This window comes from Polyodon spathula, chromosome 28 (genome assembly GCF_017654505.1).
Source record: "Polyodon spathula isolate WHYD16114869_AA chromosome 28, ASM1765450v1, whole genome shotgun sequence".
In the NCBI taxonomy this organism is placed as follows: domain Eukaryota; kingdom Metazoa; phylum Chordata; class Actinopteri; order Acipenseriformes; family Polyodontidae; genus Polyodon; species Polyodon spathula.
This window is the reverse complement of record NC_054561.1, coordinates 3737095-3761986: the sequence shown is the minus strand read 5'-3', so window position 1 is coordinate 3761986 and position 24892 is coordinate 3737095. Positions and strand designations below refer to the sequence as shown.

The 24892-nt window shown below is 39.0% G+C and overlaps 1 protein-coding gene across 1 annotated transcript in view; it reads left to right on the top strand.

The window, feature by feature from the left end:
• The first annotated feature begins 775 nt into the window (after positions 1-775).
• The window catches only part of itga3b (integrin, alpha 3b), a 40220-nt gene continuing 16103 nt past the window's right edge, over positions 776-24892 (top strand). Inside the window, exons 1-5 of the mRNA XM_041231513.1 lie at positions 776-1160; positions 22174-22301; positions 22981-23066; positions 23510-23759; positions 24082-24174. Of these exons, the coding sequence (XP_041087447.1) occupies positions 964-1160; positions 22174-22301; positions 22981-23066; positions 23510-23759; positions 24082-24174 (754 nt within the window). The 5' untranslated portion in view covers positions 776-963. The remainder of the gene's footprint in view (positions 1161-22173; positions 22302-22980; positions 23067-23509; positions 23760-24081; positions 24175-24892) is intronic.

Genomic DNA, 24892 nt, shown 5'->3' with positions numbered 1-24892 from the left:
ATGCCTACAGGGGATCTGGGGGTTGAAAACTGCAGTTAAATCAATTAAAATATATCACTTTTGAGATTGTTCCTTGAATTTATGCAGTCATGACTTTGAAAGCCCCTACTACCAGCTCTATCAAAGTCTGACAGATGCTGTTGCACACTGTCACTGAAACTGACTGAGTACTATATATAAAAAAAAAAAAAACGTTGGGATGAGTCTATTACATACGGTTTAGCAGCTATCTTAACACTGAGTTAAGAATTATAATACAGCTATATATATATATATATATATATATATATATATATATATATATATATATATATATATATATATATATATATATACACACACACACACACACACAATAGTTTTTAGCATATCAAATTAATTGTGTGAGGGAGACAGTGCAGTTGAAATAGTGTGTGCTACATATGGCAGGTAGTGGTGATTTTGGTCTCTTTTAAATTTGGATATACCATAGGCACAGGTAGGAATAATAGTTATTGGCTTTTCTTAACGTTCACTCATTTGTATGAAATACATCTTCCAAGGGGGGAGGCGGTGGGGTCAGTCATCGATTCCTTCATTTGCAAATCTAATCACGTACAGTATAGTGATGTTTTATTCTTTTTACTAAGAGCAACGTTTCATATGCACAGAGCGCAGTCTGAAGAGCACAGTGACTTTGATGCTTGATTTGAGCCGTCTCCCCGGAAGGAAGGTGTAATGTGGGCTGGTTTGAGAGTCAGTTTTATTCAGTGTGTGTTAGTTAAAGGGGTGTGTAGTGTAGTGAATGAGGGAGGCAGGCAGAGAGGTAGGCTAGGAAGGAGAGAGACACTCAAACACATATATACTCGCTTCCAGTCAGAGCTCTGCATGCGGTCGGGTGGGGGGGGACTCAAGCTGAAACTGAAGTATCAAACGAAGAAATAATTTGAACTCACTAAAGCGGGGATCAAAGCGAGAACCAACATGGCTTCTGATCAGACGCACTTGTTCTCACGGGATTTTTGCCTTTTTCTATTAGCCTTATACGGTGGGATTCAAATCTGCCTTGGATTTAACATAGATACGCGATTCCCGGTGGTGAAAGAAGGGCAGACGAGCGGGAGCTTCTTTGGGTTTTCCGTCGCACTGCACAAACAGACGGAGGGTGCTACCAGATACCTGTAAGTATTGTTCCTCATTCCTTAGACGACAAACACCTTGGTAACGTCTGATTTTGCAGCAGAAAAAAGCGTTTTACAGTGCGTTATTATAGTTGCAGGTGGCATAGCGTGGGAATCGGCTCAGAAACTCTTTATTTTTGTGTATACAGCTTATGCATGTTTGTCGGCCAGTTATGTCTAGTTTCAAAGTTATCATTGACCTTGTTTTTTTTTTTTTTTTTTCAAAAAAAAAAAAAAATGTTCAAGGTTTTCTGCATATGAATAGTTTGCACCGGCGGACAACCCCCCCAGTCATTTTAATTAAAGTCGGAAGACATCTGTTTTGAGGGCAGTTTTGGTAGGAAGTTAAAGGGCACTGGAGCGACAAATGCGTGTAATTCCCCTTCAGCTATAGTTACCTGCATTTGAAACGGGACGTTAATCGCTGGTGCTTGTGTCACCTGCCATTGTACTGTGTAGTAATACCTGTTTATTCAAGTGAATGGAAATATTCATGCATCACTTCATACACTTTTTAGCATTACAAATGTATGAAGTGTTGTAATAATTGCATGTTATGTAAATGTCTATCTGGTCAAGTTTGACACTTGCATACTTTTATTATTATTATTATTATTATTATTATTATTATTATTATTATTATTATTATTATTATTAAATAATAATATTAAGAAGACATCAAATATATAACTTTATTTCTGTATCCTGCACGATGGAAGTACTATACAAGCAATACATGAAGATGCTGTGGGCGGTAAATAAAATGTTTAACACCTGGTTGACATTTCTGTCAGGCAAAGATTCATATTACAGCAGCTTGTTCCATCAAGATTAATGGATGTTTGAACTCGCCCTTTACCTGCATGATTCGTGTTTGTTTTCAGATTCGTATTCTATAAAGGAATAGTTACTGTTCTTGCTGGTAGAACTGTTGTTCTCGTCGGTGCCGCCGCCGCCTTCTACTTATTATTTAACACGTTTGAAACAGCTCTGGTTAAAAATGAATCGGGATCCTTCGTAACTGGCGGTAGATTGTATTGTTGCGTATTGCATGATAAAACGAATGCAGTATTAAAATATGAATAGTAATGATATTGATGAAACTTTTGCTTATAGCACCCGTCATCATAAGAGAGATCACAAGGCACTTTAAAATAAAACCATAAACACAATAGCAATTAAACAACGTTATGGTAGAATCCTTCAGAAAGCTTTTCAATGAAAGTACTACCATTGCATGGCCAATTCAAGCCATTTAGCTTAATATACTATACACTGGGATATATAGTATTAAAAAAAAAAAGACATTGTTGTTTATTATTTTAGCTAGTGGGGTGCGACTTTTGATTTTTGACAATGTAAGGAGTATCCTATCCTGGCAGGTGGATTGATGCTTTTAACTTTGATTCCCTGCCCTGCCCTGCCCTGCCCTGCCCTGTCTAGTCTCCTTTGGTATCCCAGGGGCATATTTATCTTCTTTGTACTTAAACACCCCACCCAACCACACCATTCTTAGTAATATGGACTGTCAAAAAAATAAATAAATCACCCAGGGAGTAACATTTAATAGCAAGGATTGGGATCCAGGTAGACATGTTATTGGGTAGTTACAGATAGAAAGTGGTTGGGCAGCTGTGTTGTGGTCAATATGTCAGCTGATTGTATGACAGGCACCTGATGACTGTTTGATCAGGTGGATTTCAAAGCCTTTGATTTCAACGTTTATGTTTGCTGTTTTGATAGCCAGCTAGCTTAGTGATAAGCACTTGGTTTAAATAGGAGCTGTTGGGTTTAGTGTGCCAGTCCAGTCTTTTATAATCTGTTTTCTTTCCTTACTAGCTTTTTATTTATTTATTTTTTTTTTTTTTTTAAGATAAGTAGATTTTGCAAACACTTACATTTAAATACAAAATTCTGTTTCCTGCTACCAAAACACTCCCACGGCTGTTGGCAGGTCCAGATTAACCTATATGTAAATTACGCTGTATCATAGGGCCCCCAGTAGAATTGGGGCCCCACGCAAGGTCAAAGTGTTTCTGATATTTTACAAAAACTGCATGTGGGCGGCCAGGCCCACACACACAGGAAGAGAGGTGCACAGAAACTTTTTAAAAATGTTATAAGGGCTTGGCATTCCTTCTCGATTTACAGCATACCTGGTCAGAGTCTCTCACACTCTACCTCCTGGGAAAGATCTGTCCTTAGTCCTATCTCAGAGGCATCAGTCTGCAGGAAGAAATCTAGGAATCTTGCTCAATTTACATGTTAATTTATTTCAGTTTTAGGGCTAATTTAAAAACCTGTCCTGTGTCAAATGTGCACAATATGCTGCTTTACATTTTAGAAACTTTCATTTTTAATTAGGGGGTTTGAATTATAGAAAATAAAAAAGGCAGGTAAAGGTAACTGTCTATAATGCAGGAGACTGCCCTTCTGCAGCTGGCAAGAAGGGTTTAGTCCATCACGTTTGTTTCTCTCCCTTTATATACTGTGTGGAAATTGTGAAATTAGCCCAATACCGTGATTTTTTTTTTCAGTATTCTTGAGATAAAAATACGTTCTTTCATACAAAGAAAATCACATTAACTAAACTGTACAGACGTGCTTTGTGCCTGCATGTATCATTCGCCATGCAGATAGTGCTGTGCAGTGTTTGTCATGTGACCACAGTATATGCAAGCCTGGTGGGAAATTAAAATACTACACACTGTAAATAAGAAAACGGATGTCTCTAAATGTGTCTGCAGCAGATCGCGTAAAGCCTTATCCAGGAGTTTTACACGGTGACGTAGGTAAACTCTTCTTCATGCAGCGTTACTATAGATCACTACCGAAAATCGTCTGATGACAGGCATTGGGATTCAGGTATTCACCAAAAGAGAGGCGGAAACCCGGAGTAGGACCACGACTGCTTTACTTGCAAATAAACAAAAAAGGGTGACTTCCACGTTCCAAAAGTCCACTGAAAAACACGAAGCACGAAATACAATACATTTTGAATGACAGAGGTGTTTGTTTATCGCAAATATCTCTTTTGAAAAATTGGACAACCAGAATTTACGTAAATTCTTCAGACTGAGTGTAGCAAATGGTGGAGCGATTTCTTCATCAGCCCACCTGAGATGTAAATACTTATGTAAAGTTGCCGAGTATCACAAGCAGGAGATTATGGAATTGGTAAACAGTCTGGTTGCTTGTAAGGGTCACTGACGAGTTGACTGATGCCCTAGATCAGTATAAACATTGCATTTGTTTTGCAAGGCCTAAATGGTGAACATGTAACTGACGTTGAACTGAAAGCTGTCCTTGCAAATACACTTTACCTCCAGGCTTGTTAATTACAACACCACTTCACAAGATATTGTGCATAGGGCCCCCAAAATATGGGTTAGTGTGGCCCCTCATCCTTTAATCCTGCCCTGGCTATTGGTCACATAGCCTGATTGTGGTTAAGCCATTGAAGGCATTGTTGTATACAGTATATTGTACTGCATTACAAAAAATGCATTCAAGTAAAACAAGCAAAGAACCACAAGATAAAGTATTTGAGTATTAGCTAGTATCTTCTTATTTTTCCTTGTTGATGATGTCATGAGAGAGTATAGGAGACATAGCTACAAGGGAGCTAGTTACAAGGAAGAAACATATTCAATATATAACGCAATAGCTACAAGGAATTAGTACAAGGAAGAAACATATTGAACATATAATGCAATTTGCTTTTCTATAGCGCCTTTCATCAAAGGATCCCAAAGCGCTTCGCACATAAAATGAACAATTAAAAAATAGAAAATGTAATAAAATTGAAATGAGACTAAATGTGGTTTTAATGCAAAATTAGAAAAGATAGATAAAAAGCTAGTTTGTAAAAAAAAAAAAAAAAAAAGTCTAAAAAGTTAAAATAACAATTTTATGAAACCGAAATAAAAAATATATGGTAAAATTAGAAAAACTAAGATAAAAAGGCAGTTTATTTGTTTATATGTTGTGTTTTATATATTCATATTTTATCTCTGAGTCAAAGCAGTCCTTCAGCTCTTAAGTGTACTATTTATGAAAAAAATAATCTTTGGAATAAAAGTATTTATTTAGATTCGTAGTTGACAGATCCAAGTTTCCAAAAAGAAGCTATTCCCTAAAGAGTCTTTTAAATTATAAAGTATAAGTTGCATTTTCTACCAGTTAAAAAAAATAAAATAAATAAAGTTTCTTTTTTCCCCTAAAAGGAAGCCTCTGTTCCTGCCCTTTCTTGTGGTAGGAATGTTGTGTTTCAACTCCTCAAATACAGGAGCTTGCTTTCTAATGCCAGTTTAGTCATTTGGCAGATAAAAGCAATTTCGAAAAAAAAAAAAAAATAGGCAGACACTGCAGTTTTACATTTCTCTTCTTCGTTTATCCAGTGTTTGTATACTGCCCTAGAAAGCATTGCCCTAGGTACAGTACAAGTATAATACAGTGAAGCTGCTGAATACATGTTGTATTTTATCTGTACATCTGGAATTTAAAGTATTAATAACAAGCAAGTAACTTAGTTTATTTGACAATAAAAGAAAGAGCTGTAAGTTGCTTGTGCAGCCCAGATTACTGAAGACACAGAAAAAGGCTTTCGGTCAAAATGTTTGCCATTAAATTTTTATACAGAGTTTCTTCTAGCATTTCTAAAAATCTCCAGATTATGATCAATTACTTGGGGTAGGAAGTTTCATCACGATTAGAACAACAGTTCTCTAGATGTATGGCCTTCTCCTAACAGTAGGTAAGAAAATGGATTGTACAGCCTTGGTTGCTATCAGTCCTTTTTTAAGCCTCAATGTCAAATTCAAATGTGATGTGGCTCATACATTGGGAGATAAACAACAGTGGTGCATCCTTAGCTTCCAGGCTGACCAGCTGCTACATGGTTCTCACTTGAATCTTCATTTCAACTTCCAGAAAGAAGCAGGTCATTAAGCTTATTATTTGGCAGACACTTGCACACATGGGGTACCAAAGATGGCAGCATTCACGATGGTCCTTTGGGAAGCTAGAAGTACAGTGCAGTTAACTTGAGCGTCACCTTCAATTAGTATTGCCATCAAAGAAGAGGGCCACATGGCAGTAGTAATTGAGTAGGGCCGTCTTTTTGTTAGTGACCATTTGTGAGCAGCAACTGAATGCCATCTGTGCACGGGGCAGAAACGTTACTGCACTTTCATCTTCTCTGCAGGATTTGTGGATGAGGCCGTGTGCAGGTTAGTGGTCTGGACTGAAGCCTGGACTAGCTGTAGAGGAAGAAAGCATAGTTATGTTTTTTCTATTACTGTAGATGTTACCATGCTTGTATGCAAATTTTTAATCCAATACAACATACAGAGCAAAAAAAAAAAAAAGAAAATCAAGTATCCTGCACTGTGGACGCAAATCCCTGGTTCCAGAGATGCATAGCAGCCTGTATTTATGCCACACTTCATAGATGAACATACATCTGGATAACTGATTGCTGCAATGTTGATGAAAGTTGCTAAGAACAGTCATTAGTATATGGAGGTGATCTGTCTTATTTGCATGTGCATACTACGGTTTTAGGTCATGGGGATATAATGATCCTGATACAAGTTTAGTGTGTCACTGATATACTGCATTGATTTCCTGTGCACCAAAAACAGATTGGTGATTATTCTATGTACAGTAGAGAAGCTGTTTATTTATTTTATTATTTCTTTATACGCACATTTCTTTGTTTTAATTTGATTTCAGTGAAAGTCCAATTGAGTCTCGTATTTAATGATGCCCCTAGAGAGCCATTCAGGCCACTTTTACACTGAATGTCAGTTATGTTTACTGTACCTAAAATCCATACCTGCAACTAAGCAGTTTATTCCAGTTGCAGCTCGTCATTACAAATCTATCCTGCAGTCAACACGTTGATCTCCCTTGGCAAGTTGTAGCCCTGCAATCCACAGAATGACTGCCAATAAATCTCCAAAAAGTGCTGCAACAGAGTGTGGTGTTTCCATAATTGGATACAGAAGAAAAACAATAATGCTAATACAGTTTTCCTGTGAATTGGAAAAGTACAACAAAATTCTTCAAAACTTTTAAGAATGTGTTTAACATTTATGTATTTAGCTAAATCTGGAGTCTGGTTAAATCTAGGAAAAAAATATGTGATTTACATTAAATTAGTGAAAAAACACCTAAAAATATTAGTAAATTTTGTTACACTTGGTGCCCTATTCATGGCAGCTGAAGTTCACTGCAGTTTCACTGACACTCGGCACTTTACACATCATTTCTCCGATTTTACAAGACCTAGAGCAGTGGTGCATAACTCGATCCTGGAGGGCCGGTGTCCTTGCAGGCTTTTATTCCAACTGCACCCTAAAGTACTTTATTGGTCCTTATCAGAAGCTTAATTGGTCCAATTAGCTAATTTAGGGTATGTTTAGAACAAAAACCAGGAGGGACACCAGCCCTCCATGACCTGAGTTGTGCACCACTGTCCTAGAGTGATCATTTGAAAGGTAAAGACTAATTAGTTGTAATTTATTTATTTATTTAAAATGTTTTATCCTTTAAAAAAAAAAAAAAAAAAAAAAAAGCTTTTGCTTTTTACAGAATTGCCTCTTTCACAGTCGTGCCCCCCTTAGAGACTGTCATCCAAGTTTTGAGAGAGCACCTGTAACTTTTTTCAGAGTTCAATCATTCAAATCCAATGACGCTATGACCAGGCAAATTGCCCTGATCAAAATGATACCATGTTATTAAGGAGATGCAGAACTGGTCTCAGGAAAATAATGATCTGAATTTAACTTCTTGATGCTACATTCTTCCTTCTGTCAGCATGTTGCGTTGACATTTTTTTACGGATGTAAATCATTAGATGTCGTTTTGTATTTACAGCAGTGGGAAGTGTGATGCTGTACTAACACTGGTTAAGCCCCTTTCATACTGCCATGCTCTACCCGGGCCCGAACCTAACCAGGTCAGGACCGTGTATCATGCGGGTCGGGTACGTGATTTGACACTGCTGTGACCTGGGTGACAATTACACAATACGCGTATCAATGCCCTGGAATTAACTTGTTAGAGACACTTCCATCCAGTCTTCTCTGGATTCAACCATTGGACCAAATGTTTCTACATCCCTGCTGCAATCTGGCTCATGTTTTGGCTAAACAAAATAAACAGAAGTGTTCCTTGCGGAAATGAAACCTTCATGCAGGCATGGCTGTTTATTATTGCATCAGCTCACAACGGCCGTCAGGCATTTTGTCTCGTTCGCTGAGACCCGGGTCAACCTAGGGACGGCCCAGGTTTAACGCTACACGGAATTGTAACCCGGGTAGCTTGAACCTGGGTCTGGACCTGACTAGTAGTGCCAGAGTGAAAGGGGCTTAAGACTAGCCTTGCACCTGAACAACTCCCCATTATCCAGGCTTGAGGTGATGACCCTCCTTCCCACCCAGCTCTCACTGTATAATGTTAGGTGTCAGGTTTCTGAAATATAAAAAATTTAAAATCCCATGTATACTTCTATGTGCAGGCCACAGCTAATGAAAGAACTATTCAACATGTTTCGGAGGAAGACTGCATTGTGGTTGACTGCTGCTGCTACCATTAACTTGCTCATTGTTAACCAGGACCTTTAAGCTAATTGTGAATGCATTGCAATGTTATTGTTAGTAAGCTGTGGTCTAATCAAGCTCCAAGCCTCCAGTTTTCAGTGGGGCACTAGGTTTAAAAGCAGAATTGTGTTCCCTGGGGGGAGGTGGCTGCTGCTTTGCATCTGATTCACTACCTCCCACCTAGACCTTCCGACCCCTGGGAATGTGAGGAATGCCTAATGCTTTGCTGTGCACTGAATGAAGCAGGTTGAGACAGGACTGGGGCTACATGACTAAATAATTCCATACATCATACCTGTTCTGCACTTCCATTAATATTTGAATTCTGGAACATGATGTGAAATACTTCACTAGGTTACACTTGCGCTTCCTAGGTCTTAACAGTGTCATCTTGGTCAGCAAGGAAGCCGTTTAATAGGGTGGGACAATTTATTCCACCATTTATTTGGCTTCATGAAACATTCTTATGGCAAATAGTAATCTAAAAACAGTAGTAGTGCTGACAAAGGAGCCCTTTTTGTATTGAGGTGGTTTATCAATGTGTATTACTTTATACCATAGGTATGTTAAAATGCAATACCAATATGGTACCATTCTACCAGAGGCTAATCCCACTGTAGCTGCACTTCTGGTACAATTGTACCTTAATACAGGAGTTTTGGGTGGCTTAAAAGCAGTCCGAATGTACCTAAAAACACCACAACCAAAGCACGATTATTAATTTACTGTTTGTTGAGGCAGCGCAAGGAGCTGACTTAAGTAATTTGTGTTTTAGTTCTCTCTCTCTCTCTCTCTCTCTCTCTCTCTCTCTCTCTCTCTCTCTCTCTCTCTCTCTCTCTCTCTCTCTCTGTCAACTCAGATGAAATAAATTAAATCCAATTAAATCCAGTGTAGCAATGTTGGCATGCCCATTAAAACTCTCTGCCAAAGCTTGAGAAAGCTGTAAAGTCGGCATAACATAAGAATTACAATGAAAAACAACCATCACAAGTTAGAAAGAAGCATTATTACTTGTATTAATATATCTGTAATAGAAGCTAAGTCTGGTGCATTAAGCTGTAAACTGTAAACTGTGTTTTTATGAGTGTAGGACAGCTTCTCATTTCTTTATCTGCCATATCCCAGACAGACAACAAGGATATAACGAAGAACGACTGTTCTTAAGCAAAACTTAAGGTATCAGAACTTGGTACAGACTGAAGCTTCACGGTTATCTTAGCTAATGTATTTTTCTTGTTGTTTCGAGTCACTTTCAGTTATCACATCCTGACTTAAACTGATTTAACATGTGCTCTTGCAACACTGAAGTAAGAAATTCCACACAGAAGGATGTGGTAACAGGCAACAATTAACAACACAAATCTAAACAGCTAGTTAGGATAACTGATTTGTCATATCTGCTTGACTAAACTGAAGCTGTGAATGATTATCCTTTGTAACAGGGTGGAGGCTGGGTGCAAACTGGGAACATCTTAACCACAATGCAAAGAGCCAGGCTCATTTGCATTTGTGGTTTCGGCACTTTTAACCTTCCTATTACACCCACGTGAAAATAAATAACTACCTCTCCTTTTCGTAGTTCATGAATGTTAACACTTTTTTTTCTGGTACGCTTAAACAAAAGGGGGTCATTTATGTTTATATCACCTTTTAGTTTCCAATAAGGCTTTTTATCTTTGAAGCAACTCTGATAGTAGTGGTATAGAACAGAGGTATGATGTTTATGTGACTGAACCTTCAGGGGTTCTTTCAAAGTGAAAACTGGAAATTACATTGACGCCTGACGAAGAGAATGACCAGCATACTAAAAATATTTACGTATTCTGCAACAGTCTACAATTCAGAGATAAGAGTGTCAACATTACTGTAGCGCCCATAGATCTCCTTTATCTGTCACAGTTTTGTCTGCCTATTTCAATTGCAAAACATGTAATCTGTTGAGGAAAACACAAAACATGCTGGTCTTGAATACTTGTCAAAATTCTGCCGCCCAAAGAACAAAAGATAACAAGGGAAAGGGGAAGGTAGAAAAAAATAATTAAAAAACAACAAAAACAAGCGTTGGAGCACGAATGTATCTTTATTTCAGGAAATGCCTGTGGAGAGCCACCTAATAAAACAGCAGAGCTGGTTAACAGACCGCAAATCAGTTATCTCCTATTCTCCAGGTTCCCAACCAGTTACTGTGTCACTTCTACTGCAGCTGTGCTTTTTGTACACTTTTATCCATATATTTATGCAGATATTATGAAATATTACTCATGCTTGGATTAAACATCAGTCACTGCTAACATGTAGAAACATACTGTCGTCTGCAATTAGGATTCATTTGCCCAAAATAAATGTTTGTGCTAACTGATGCTTTAAAATCTATTAACATAACTTTTTTGTTATAATGTGAAAATTGGAAACAGCAGCAGCTTCTCATCTGTATTGTTGTCCTTGAAATACCTGCATATTCTGAGTGGGAATGGGAACAGAAATTGATTTTAAAACCTTAAGCATGCTTTTAAGCCTTTCATTCTTGAGGTCCCGCCAGTTGTAGTCAAACGTTTACATACCCCAAATGGAAATTTGTAATTTGCAGAAATTTCTCGAAAACAAAGAATTATCTTAGCGCTGTGTGTTTGAACCTCACAGGGCTTTTCTCGTGTACGCTCAACAAAGGACTTGCTTCTTATGTTCTCCAGCTCGACAAAAATAATGCAGGACTGAAAGGGTTAAAGATTGCATTCAGGTAATGGCAATGGAGTCAGGTGGGCGCCTACCTGTTTGCAACACAGGAAGTGAATGGGGAAAGGAAACAACAAGCGAGAACATGATTAGTGTAATGGGAAGTGTTCTTGTGTGACTCGCCATTGGGCTGTGGAGAAGAATCCTGCTGTACAGGCACTGACCTGTATGAGCTGAGCACCTGGGCTGGGAGAGTGCTGTAAACGGTGCTGACGGGAAGCTGAGTCACTGCCTAACCCTGCAATCCTCACAGCTTCACTGTGCAAGCGGCCCTGCAGCTACAGTAGTGTAGGACAGGTTAACTATAAGTACCACCCTCCTCAGCTACACCATAAGCACCCTCTTCGTCCTTTTTGTTTAACGATCCAATAATGCATGAAGAATGCGCTGTTGGATTGATTGTACATGTTAAACAGCCTCAAACTGGGCTGAAATGTCCGGTCATTGGACAGGTTGAGCTAGATCATCCGACCAGGAGGTACCTGCAACAGATAGGTTACAAAGGAACACACCTACCTGTAGCAAATAAGGGAATTCGGTCACACCTTCGTTCAGTATAAAAGCCGTTTGTAGAATCACAGTCCATATCTCCTCCCCAAACAACCATGGGCTTTTTACACCTGGAAATTCCTTATTTAACTGCCTTGTAAAAATGGAGAGAGATTTTACCCTGATTGTGGATTGCAGTAGGCACAGTGCCTCTTTACACCCTAGTGTAAAAGACAAACCCGCATTGCATTTCATTACACTGACCCTGGGTTACACAATTGAAAATACACATTTTTGTTTAAGTGGCTCTCAAAAGCAGTGGGGCAGTTGTTTCTGCCATTGAATGTCACCATTTTAGAAACCAAGTAACTACTGCGACAGTCATTTATACATTTGTATGTGAATGAATATTATTTTGACTTGTGTGTTAAAGATTAAAAGGACCCAGTCTGAGCCTTACACTTGATGCACAGAAGGAACTATGGGGGTGAGAATGGAGGGATGAAAAACAAGTTTTAACATCAAAATTGTAGCATTGTGAAAGGGAAGGCCTCACAATGAGAAGAAATGAGAATTAAGTGTACAATACAGATCATCAGCAGAACAACATAGCTTGCGAGAGTGTTGTCCTGCTAATGAAGGCAAAGGACATGTATTGAAAAAGCCTCAACTATTACACATTATCTGTTGTCAGTGTGCTGATATTGATGAACAGCATTGTACAGCAGGCCTCTGTAATCCTTTAGAATGATCTAGATACCCTACAGCATAGGCACTTTAGAGCCGCAGGTTTCTGTTTAGGGTTATCAAGTACACACACAGATACACCCCAAAGCTTATTTTCGTAACATTCCACACATCCACACCTTCTGTTGCCCCCAGATTATGGACAAAGTGGCTTACTTAGGAGGCAGTGTGGTCCAGTCGTTAAAGTCCAGGGCTTACAACCAGAAGGTCACTGGTTCAGATCCTACCTCTGCCACTGAGTGACTCGCTGTGTGACCCTGAGCAAGTCACTTAACCTCCTTGTGCTCCATCCTGAGGATGAGATGTTAAATCAATATCCTATTGTAAGTGACTGCATATAATGCACAGTTCACAGCCTACCTCTGTAAAGCGTTTTGTGATGGTGGTCCACTGTGAAACGTGCTATATAAAGATATTATTATTATTATTACTTGTACAGTTGTTTACATGGCCAGATTTACAATTTGAAATTCCACTTTTAAAGGGTGTACTTTTCAACCCTTTATATTTCTCTGTTTGCTTAATGCCATTATTGCTTCTTTCGCATAGGGTGTAAGTTCACTGTTTTGATTTTTAAAATCAGTGTTTTTTGCCCTTTGGAGGCTTGTAAACATTATGGTACCTATGGTATGGTTATTTAAAACAGTCATTTATCTACACATCTTTGTATTTAATTATTGAAATAGTATAAATGTCTGTAGTTAATTGGATAAGAGTCTTTTTAGTGCCTGTGCACGCAAGCCTCTCCAGAATGCTCTGAGGAAGACACTGGCAGCGTTGAAATGTCAGCACTGTTGTACAGACATTAACATCTGTCTCTTTTTTTTTAAACTGGACTAATGAATTAAGTATACATTGCAAGATTACCATTTGTGCTCTCACAACTCTTTGCTTTCCTGGGGAGTCCTTTCAGTGAAGTCACCCAGGGTAAGCAGCCTGTTTTTTTCTATTCTCCTGCTATTGATTGTTTGATGTTTACCTGCTGAAGTGCGGAGGCACGCTTGGATATATATTAGGGGTTTTAATCGATTAATAATTGATTAATTAATCAATAGGAGTTTAATCTTAACCCTGTCCTAAATAAATAAATAGAACTCCATTCCAGGTTTTACTTCGCTCCATTAAACACACTTCATAGCCGAGAAACATAGGTAGAGCTGATTCAGATAAAGCGTCACACATTTCAAGCTACAGTTTAATGCCTTATTTATTTATGTTTGAAGTAGAAATAGTGGGGAGTTTGGGTTTGAGGTAAAACTGGGAGAAACTTACAGTAATAGGATCTCAAGATTTTTTTATTATTATTATTTTTTTTTAAATAGGTTAATTAGGGTTGCAAGTAAACTCAGCTAGATTCATCTGCACAGTCTGGATGCTGGTGGGACCCCTGAGAGAATGTAGAAAAAAAGTGATCTCATATTACAGTGTGGGCAGATGGAACTCTGGCCCAGTGGAATGAAAACTGCTTGCCATTCCAAAATATTTGTGTTAATGGCAAAGTACACAGCACAACATACCTGATTGAATAGTCCCACTTTGTTAATATGTTCACATTTTGACATATAAATGGTATGACTCAATCTACACTGTATTATGGTCCTATATTATTGCCTGTGTGCAATGTTGCCAATGCAGTGGTCTGCTATTGATTCTTTTGGTGATTCTTAAGGGTTTTGACGTTAAGTGTTGGGAACCACTTATCTGATTTTGATGAACCTACAGGTGTATTGGCTTTAAGTATGATATTCTATTCCACAAGCTGTCACAGTAATTCTGCCCGCAATATGCTGTGTAAAGTACTGGATGTGTATATCTGCATCTTTTTGAATACGCTAAACATTATTAAAGAAAATCTATCTGTTGAAAAGCAAGCAGCACTCCCAAGGTAACTCTAACCCGCACTGCCAGTTTCTTGTTTGCTAAGCTCTGACTGGCTGCCTAGAAAAGGATAAAGGCCCTTATCAGCTAGAAATTCCTTCAATAGCGGTACTTAAAGATGGGGGTTGGGAGCTGCTTTTCATTGCCATAAAGGCTCTAGACAAAACAGGTTTTCAACCTTATCCCAATCTCTGATCACCCTTTGATTGGGCACTTCATACCGGAGCCTCCTGTAGACTGAATAGCAGATTAACATTATTGGTATGGCACCAGAAAACATGCTCTTTATTGCTGTATTAATTCATACTGTATGTATCCAGTAATGCCCAGGTATTTTTGTATGGGGGGGGGGGGGGGGGGGGGGGCGGGTATGCTAAATTTAACTTGACCTTGTATCAAACACGACTGGTTTCACATCTTGAAATATTTCATAAACAGAATTAGAAAGACCAACAAAAGCAAGAAGGTTCTCATGCGGTACCTTGTTCAGAAAAACTAGAACCTTTTTGTATGTTGTTCTTTTTACACCTTCTCATTCAACTTATAACGTCCACAAGAAGCTGCACAAAAAAATGAGAAGTTTGCACTGTACAACTGTAATTTCTCACACATCAAGGAACTGGCAATCCCAGTGAGCATGGCCTTGTTCTGGCAAACAGCCCTCGCCCTCGTGTCCTTTCACTAATTAACTGCATCAAGCACTGTGGAAGGAGCTAAAAAGAGAAGAATGCTGTATTATAGTGGAAGCAGTTTCAGAAATATGGATTAGATAGAGGTGTTCACTTCATATTGAATGGAATGTGAAAAACTTTTTGTATGGAAGCATTTTCATAAGCTGAAAGACTTCTAAAACTTACTGCGTGTTATTGCTTCATTAGTCCTTTATTAACTTTTTAACCCCTAAAATGCACTGCATTCTTCAGCAGTTATGGTTAAACTCAGGTGTTGATACGAACAGAAACTCACAAAAAAAGTTGCATCTGACAGTGTCAAAAGCACACCCTCCCTTCCCTGCCTGGAACTACATAGACTATCCAGAGGTGACATGTATTTACGCAGTATTGAGACAGCTGTGAGCTGTCGAGCTGCCAAATCACTGACCGGATGTGCTTCCGTTTTTCAGACATTTCTACTTTGATATGAAAGGATTGTACACAGTTCAGTCACAGCGAAGTGATGCAGGGTGAGAAATAACTGATTAGGGTTGGGTTATTCTTCCTCTCAAAGGAGGTGGTACTTTGGTACTTTGGAGGAGTTGTTTCATAAGCCAAGCTGCATACTTGGTGGGCAGTTACCAACAGACTGCACCAGTTACTGGTGTTTCAGACTCAATTAACTTTTTGGGCAATTCTGAGCTAATGCCATGAGGCAAACATTGAGGAATGGTCAGGCATATTTTATAACTACTAAAAACACAACGGTAGAACATGAAGTAAAATACAGTGAACCCTATTCAAATCCTCTGGAGCTGGCGGTATTATGCAGATGTTTCAATTTTTTTTTTGTATCGTGGAACCCACCTTCCCCACTGCAGCCCAGCAGTACTGACGTCTGTCAATCATTCGCTCAACTGAAACAGATATATGTTTCTAAAACATTCTTCCCCAGTGACCTCTCTGTTTTGAGCTATAGTGACCTGCCATTAAACACATCTTTGTAAATCAACACCTGGGCCGTTTGTTTTGTTGTCGCTAAGTGAGGCCTAATGTGCTATTTACACATGTAGCTTGTTTGCTGTCTGAAAAAATAAGTGTGTGTTTTTCCTTTTCTTTGATATCTAAAAGGGTCCATTTCCTCTAAATACTATTATATTTCCTGCGTGTCTTTTGAGTGCACCGGATGAGTCACTTAAGCATTGTTTGGGAAATCATGTACAAGAAGCCAATTTTACCACAGAGCGGTAAATGAAATAAAAGCAATTTTAACAAACTTGTGAATAAAAGCCTAGTGCTGGGTCATAGAAGCAGAGTACAGTGACAGTCACTCATGCTAACAGTCCCAATTTCCTAGCAAATGTCCCATGTCCCGATGTATAGGAAGAAAGTCCTGATATTTACCCATAGAAAAAAAAAAATTTATTCTGCACAGTAAAGTTAGTGAAAACCGCTGTGCTCTACGTGCGGCTGATCACAAACTTATAGAAAGGTAAGAATGCTTCATTATGTCTATTTTTACTGTCACGATAGTCGTGTTGAGTTGGGGGTGATACGTCTGTTATATGATTGTGACAGAAATACAGTGATTCTTGGGTGTAAATCGCCCTTCCGACCTGTGAGGGTGCTAAGCAGCAGCAACAGAGTTCCCTGGACAGACTGGCCTGACAGTTCTTTCCCAGAGTTCAACGGAAGTCAGCCAGCTAAAAAGGGGACAGAGAATCACAATCTGTTCCTTCGCATTGGTTTTGTGCTTATGAACAGAGAAGGACTGTGGGAGACAGTTAAATACAGAAAAGTACAGCGAGTGTTGTGTTTGCTTGTCTTGTAATTGTCTTATCTTGTGCATTACTAGATGGCTAGCATTCCCGAGCTGTCAGCAAAGCCCAGCACTAAGCCGGAACAGCACTGCACTACTGTCACAAAATAAACTGTATCACCCACCACAAGCACTACTGCACACACCCAGCACTGGTGATCGTGTTGGTATTATTGTGAGGCGTATACTTATTGTTGATTGTTTGGGTCTGCAGTCCCGTTATTATTTACCCCGTGCAGGACACATTGCTCTGTACTGCTGGGTGATTATTGTTTCTGGTCACCAGACCTGGATAAAAATAAAATCCACTTTCCAAACAGGATTACAAGGCTCTGTCTGTTTCATTACCGCACTGCATCACTCCTGCACCTGTTTCCACTCAGCCACTTTGCCACAATGATAATGAGTGTTTTTTGCTTATGACTCCTCCCATGTGTGTGATGCGTATGAATCCCCCCCCCACCCCCCAGGGATGAGCGTCCCGCTGAACAGTTTCCAAATGTTGGCAAGTATGGTGACCGCTTCCAGCAAGTGCTCTTATAAACTGTACCACTTAAATAAAAACCTCCCAAACCACAAACAAAACACAACATGCAACAGGCGTGTTAGTAACATACATCCCCAGCCACAACTGCAAATACCAAATTAGTGATAGCAATTGAAATCATCAATGAGAAACCTTCTCAGAGTACGTATTTCATGCAGTACTCTGATGTACGATTTCCTAAGTGTCTCTTAAGCAATTCAGTCTGTGAAGCAAAGTGTGGAAACGTGATGTGATTTAGGCTGCACTGCAGTCTTTCCTGAGAAATTCACTCAACGGTGAACAGCACTGTGTGTGGAATTGAACAGTAACGTTCAGGAAAAAGGGCTGGCTTTTCAGTGAAGCCTATCCATCAGTTTACAAGTGAGTTAAACTGTCTTTCAAAACCAGATACTGCCTATTGTAGGCAATCCCTTCTTCTTGTCATGTGTAGAGTTTGCAGATGCCCCCTTGCCAGGTAGCAGCTAATTCCTAGCAGCATACAGCTTGATACTCTTCACTGTTCCATACTGTCTCTCCTCTAATGTGTACCTTGAAACCCTCCCACTATTTTATTATCTATACTGTGTAGGAAAGATTTATTACCGAATCAGTAATGACTGACCTCTCCAGTCTCGGTTACTATAACTATTTAACCATTAACACTTTGCCCATTTTCACATGTCAAGTTTAAAATTAACTATCTTCTCTAAACCAGTATTTTTGTATTTGTTTTACAATTTTGTACACTTTTAATTTGACCATATTTTTGTGCATGTATTATTTTGTGTATTTAGACACTCGTCCTACTCTTTAAAAAAAAAAAAAAAAAAAAAAAAAACTGAGACATTTTCTTCATACATCTCATTTTGTTAACCCTTAAAGATAAACTAATAACAACAAAAGCTTAAGAGTTGTGTTTACCCTTCTTAAGCACCTATTGGGTTGGTTGGTAGTTGTCTCTTATTCTGAACTTTTACGGTAAACACAAAGGCCAGCACCTATGAATAATCAAATTGCTCATGGTGCAAGCTTCCTGGCTTTTGGCTTCTCAGTGAAGTGTCTTCATCATTTCTATGAAGTACGCTGCATCCTTTAAGCAGGCATGGTCTTGTGTCGGAGGTGTGTGGAATGTGCCATGGGCTATGTGCAGGGCAATGTGTGAACTGTGACTGAAGCTGACTATATTTTATGGCTCGGAGCATCATTTATTTAGTGAGCTTTGGAGAGGTCAAAATAATGTCTTTGTTGTTTTTATTTAAGTCAAGAATAAGTTATACACTTCAGGGTCGCCTCATGTTAACTCCTTAAATTAAAAACGTTACTTTACTGAGGAGCTGGTTGTACAGATAGAGAAACTGTGCCATAAAAAAGTCTGTTTCAGTAAATTCCTGAGTCAAGTAGTAAGGCTGAGTGTCTGGTAAAAGGTCCGTGTTGTTGAAATATATTATGTGTTTTTGGGTATAACGAATACATTTAGAAACAGACCTTTGCTGTTCAAGGAGTTTGGGGGGGGATTCTGGGATTGTTACTTCAGGGTTTATTATTTCCATTTTTCCTCACTCCGCTCTGCTACATTACCCTGTACAGAATAGCTCTGTTTATACTCCTAACCCTCTTTATCATGCCACAACCCAACAAGTTTGGGAATTAACACTCTTGTTTCATGTCTAAGTTCTAAGGGAAAACGTACAACAAGCAGACAAGCATTTAGGTAGCATCTTCTTCAGTGTTCTTCAGTGTTTCAGTACTTGTCTTTGCATATTTGAGCGTTTTGAAGTTATGGGTGATTCACTTCCAAATTGCGATATTTAGACCCCAGCGAAAGCCACATACTGTACAGTTCTATGTTCAGCACAGTAAGGGAGTGCGAGGAAGTGAACTACTTTGGTAGGGTATGTGAGCTTCACCCGAGACACTGCTGCCTAGTGTTTTGAGGTTCATTTAAAAAGCTGAGGTCAAAACTGAGATGAGATCGGCATTATAGTAACTGAATTAGCAGCATTTTCCCACAGCGATGCTGCTTGAGACAGCTTTGAGATAAACAATGTACATCCACTGCAGTACAGGGCACAGAGGGTTAAAGTAGAAAAACCACAGTGCAGCGTAACCACGCTAATCTTAATAGCTAAGTCCTGGGAAAAAAAAAAAAAAAAAAAAAACCCTTGTAAGAATAGCTTTATACAACTAGCCACACAATCTTTTGATTCTGGCACAGATGATCTCTCCAGTGCCCTGCATAGCAAACTTGAGGTTCTATTCTTAGTTGTGCTCTGGTTCTAATTAGTTAGCTCCCGTTACACAGTGCAATTTTAATTTTTTAAAATATATAAAAATATATTCCTGTTGACATTTCATAATGTTTCCAAAGAGTTTTGTTTTACTTTGTTGCTTCTAACTTTAAATGTTGTAATAAATCCATCATATTGCAATGCAAGTAAAAAACAAGGGACAAGAAAAACTTTTTTGCACAACGGTAAGGGAACCAGTCATGTTGGTGATGTTAAACAGAGAAAAGAAAATCTGATTTTTAGGCTTGGTTGGTGTGAACTCCTGTACCAGCTTTGGTAATTAGTGTTTAAACAACAAATAAAACGTGCAACACATAATCAATATGCGTGACCCGATGGTCACATATAAGCTTGCTCTCATTTATTTAAAAAAATTATTTCAAGTAAAAAAATTCCACTGAAAATCCAGTAATAATAGCGACATTCAAATGAACATGCACTGGAGATGAATCACACGCCAGGCAGAGCTGGCAGGATCTTTGTGCCAGGGAGGAAGTTTGCCCTTTTTACTGAAATATTTGACCTGTGCTTTCATAGCTCCCTCTTCAAGAACATGCCATCTGGACTATCAGCAATATCCTTCTTTCACTGAAGCCTTGCACAGTTATGAATGGAATGAAGGGGCATTGTTTCCGGCATTACCTGTCAAAGACCTTCAAAGCACCAAAGCTGGATTTGTTAGTGAAAAGACCTGGGCCTGTTAAACCTGATTCAATAATCCTTTAAAAGAAGGACTTTTACTTTCTTTTCTTTTTTGTTTCTTTCTGTATGTCAGACTTTAATTTCCACGTCATAGTGATTTTTCTGTTCAGCTTTCATTTAGTTCTTGCAGTCACAGGGTAGGCGTGACACTGACACAATTACATTCACTACATTCACATTATTTTATTAACTGCATACAAAATCTTAAATGTAAAAATTGGAAGGGCTTGTTAATAGTCTAAGTTTCTTATTTGTTTTTTTTTTTAATTAATTTGTGAGGATTTGAAGTAAATATATTCTTCACTGGACATTAGCTGGAGGCAATGTAATAATGCAGCATGCATGACAAATAATTCAATAAGAAGCTGATGAGTCATGCAAATACTTTCTTAATAAACAGTTTGGTGTACAAATGTGTTTTTATCTCCATATTAAATGCAATGGAAATGAAAATTGCATTGAAGCCCAGTGCTTCTGGCCCTGAAGTTAAGAGTTGGAGTGTGACCCCTATGTCAAACGCAGGTCTTTTTCATCTCAACTATTTTTCTTCTTTCTGAAGTGTGTAGTGAAGGTAAATATGAACTGTGATAAAAACAAGAGCAGTACAAATATAGTACTAGAGGGATCCTGGCACACAGACTCATTGTATCATTAATCTTAATTCTCTGTTATGAGTGCTCGCAGAACTGTCTCTCAGTTCCTGATGGAATGCTTTAGTGCACTTCTTGAAATTACTTGAACCTGTTCAACCCATAATTGATTGAGGAGATGCATATCCCCATGTAGTGGAGGAATCAGCTACACATTTTGGCTGTTTTTCTCCAGTATTTGCAGGTGTTTTTTGTACAACCCTGAGCTTTCTCTTGCACAGCTGTGGAGAGGTTAACTGCACCCCCTCCCTTTACAAACTTCTCTCGTGCCAGTTCTGTGTTTGGGCTGCCAGCTTATCTTTGCAATGGCTCTCAAGTCAGGACGGAACAAAGAGATTAGGACTTGTTGATTTAAAGTTTGCACTGTGAATAATTGCTAAAGACAACAGTCTGCGTTGATACAACAGAAAATGTGTCACGCATTATGATGTACACGTCTGTCCCTTTGCAGGTTATAATTTGACATGTAAATGGTATCTCTGAAATGCACCCTGTGCAAGCTGCATCTCCCTAACAGTTTGGTAGATCTGGTCTTCTTTAAAAGAGGGCTGGTAGTAGGTGATCGGTTGGTGGTTCTTTCTGTATCCAAGTTTGCTCAAATCACAGTTGTTTCATGAACAGTCATACCCTAAAGGATTTAGAGGCAGCAATCATTGAGGAATGGTCATCTTTTTCATTAGAACAATATTTACACCTTGTAGGCTCATCCAATCAGTGGTGACCTTATTGGCAATGTTAAGGCAGATATATCAATAACCAGATGGTGGGATGAGGCTTAGATCAGATCTCAAACCCAATTTTTGGTACAATCGCTGTTGTTTTTAATCTGCTGGTCCATTTCAATGAAAGTATGATAAAAACAAAGTGTGTGTGTTTTGTTGGGTTTTTTTTTCTAGCAAAGCATTTTGTGTTCTTTTTCAGGCTTTTAACTGGAGCCCCAAAGGAGAAAGCATCCCCAGCGCTCAAGGTCAATGAAACTGGAGCGGTTTATTATTGTCCCATCACCACAGACACCAAGGACTGCACCCGTGTTGACCTGGTTAAGAATGGTAGGCACATCCTGAATCTTTTCCTTTTCAGCCCTCAATCCTATCACAGACTGCCAACATCCAATATAACACCAGGTCTTAGATTTGCTCCAGATTTTGAAGGAAAAGAATCATTTGTGAATGTTAAACTAGGAACAAACAACTTTGACACCCTTTTTAAAAGGGGTTCTGAGACTTCGGAAAAGGGTAGTGCTTTGTTGATGTAGTGCTTTGTAATGTTTGATTGTTATTTTATATCCTGTTATGTGTGTTTTTATGTCATTCAGTATTGTTTTTTTTTTTTTGGAGCAACATTCAACCTGCTAAAGACTCAACAAATCTGAATTTTTGATGAGCATAAATTCTGATATTCAGACGTGACTCCTGTGGTTGGAAAATGGAAGTGGGGCAAAAAATGGCAACTGAACAAAAATGTGGAAACAAGCCTAGATGGGCCAAACTGCCTGTTTTCATGACAATGATGTTTGCCGCTGTGTGCCTGAAACTTAGATGCGACAGGGAGATGTAGCTTTTATATATAACAGATTGCATAGCAGAGAGTTTGCTTAATAAATGTATCGGTCATGTGACAGAATTTTAATCTACATCTATTTTATGCACAACCTCCCTTATACATTGGCTTTAAAACATTTATGAACACCACACCTTTTAATGCACCCACCTTGTCAACTTCTTCCAGTCAATCCCGCTCAGGAAATGGTGGAGGACATGTGGCTGGGAGTCACTGTGGCCAGTCAAGGAGGTGCCAATGGGGGGAGAGTGTTGGTGAGTGTGTGGTTAACCAGTTAGCACAGCTAACGAGTTAGTACAACTAATTTCATGTATATTATTTATTTTGGTGCTTGTGGATTTAGTATGTGTGTAAGGTGATAAACATAGCACTGTCTGCAGTCCCAAACAGGTTTTGTTTGTAATTCACTGTAATTGTCCTATAAAGGAATTCTGTTTACCAACATGTTGTTATCGACTCTCATGGGATTTGTCAGTTGCTTGTTTTCAGTTCACAAAACAGCTGTTTTGCTTGGAGAATCTGCTCTGTGCCTGTTTTTATCTGTGCAGGACCTGATACAAACTCATTCAGCACCTGTACACATGTCTCGGAATGGGAATTGCAGATAAACCTCTAGTACTAGACACACTACCACAGACCAGTAAAGTAAAGCAATATAGTAATATATTTCATGTTTGGGGTGGGTTGCTGTGCACAGGCTTGCGGACACCGCTACGTGAAGATCTTGATGTCTGGCTCTGAGGAGCAGAGGCGCATGATTGGGAAGTGCTTTGTGAGAGGGAACGATCTGAGCTACAACCCCAATGATGATTGGCAGTCACATCACTATGAGGTGTGCAACCCTGCCAATGACATGAGCAGTGAAGGCATGTGCACCATGGGCATGTCAGGAGGCATGACGGAGACGGAAGTATACATCGGCACTCCGGGGAGCTTCACATGGCAAGGTGTGTGTGGAGGGAGACGGGGGCTAGCGTGGCTCCTTGCAGGGTTTTAGACTCGATATCAATCGAATGAAGATTTCCAAAAGCCCCATAAAATGCAAATTGGTCTATATAGAGTCAATGAGCTCGCTTTCAATTGCTGCCTTCAGCTACACACGAAATTGGGGATGTGCATACCTTCTTAAAATGTGTCTGGTTTGCAAAGATTGTGTAATTGTCTGATGCAAAAAATAATGATTTCTTTCTTGCGTGCTCCATTTATTACTGACCCTCGATCTCATGCTCTCTTTTACTGAATGGTCTGTTCGTTTTTTTTTCTGTGCAGGAAGTGTTGACGTGACCTGGTGGAACCCTAAAGCATCCTGGGATCTGTACGAAAGAAAGTATCCTAACACGGACAACAATAACATCTATATCGGTAATGCAGTAAATGTATTAATAATAATACCCTAGGTTAGACAATCACACTAGACCTGCATCCAGTCCTGACTTTCATAACTACACTCTATTATTATTTATATCAAAATAAGTTAGGAGTAATTGTTCCTATCTGATAGCTGCATTAACAAGTCCCAATAGTAAACTTACAGTGGTCAGGTGATAGATTTCATTCTGTGATAAGTGCAGTCAATTCAGAGTAGACCCAACCCTTCTTGAAAACGGCTCTCTGCTTATAAGCAGTTATTTAATATATTGTATATCAGATTTATGTCTTTGTGCCATATTGTATTTAGGTAGTGATGCTCGATTGGTGGACCTTTTGAAAGTTAGGGTCTGCTTGTCCGATTCTGATGAAACATGCAAAGGCTTTTGCTATTATGATGTATTTCTTCATGCTATATACCAGTGGTTTTCAACCTGTGGTACGTGTACTCTTACTGGTATGCGAAAGGCTTGCCAGCGGTAATCATCGACAGTTCTTTATGATGATATTATTCCTCAAAACACAATGCTCCCTCAACCGCACCATCGTGATGTAAATGAAAATTTTAAGTATGTAAATTATAAGTTATGATGCAGTGCTCCAGACTGCGAACAAATGGTTACAAATAAAACAACAAAAGAACATTTTGGCAACTGTTTTTTAGGGGTTAGGCACAAAAATGCTGCACCTCCCTTTAAAAGCAATTGTCAAT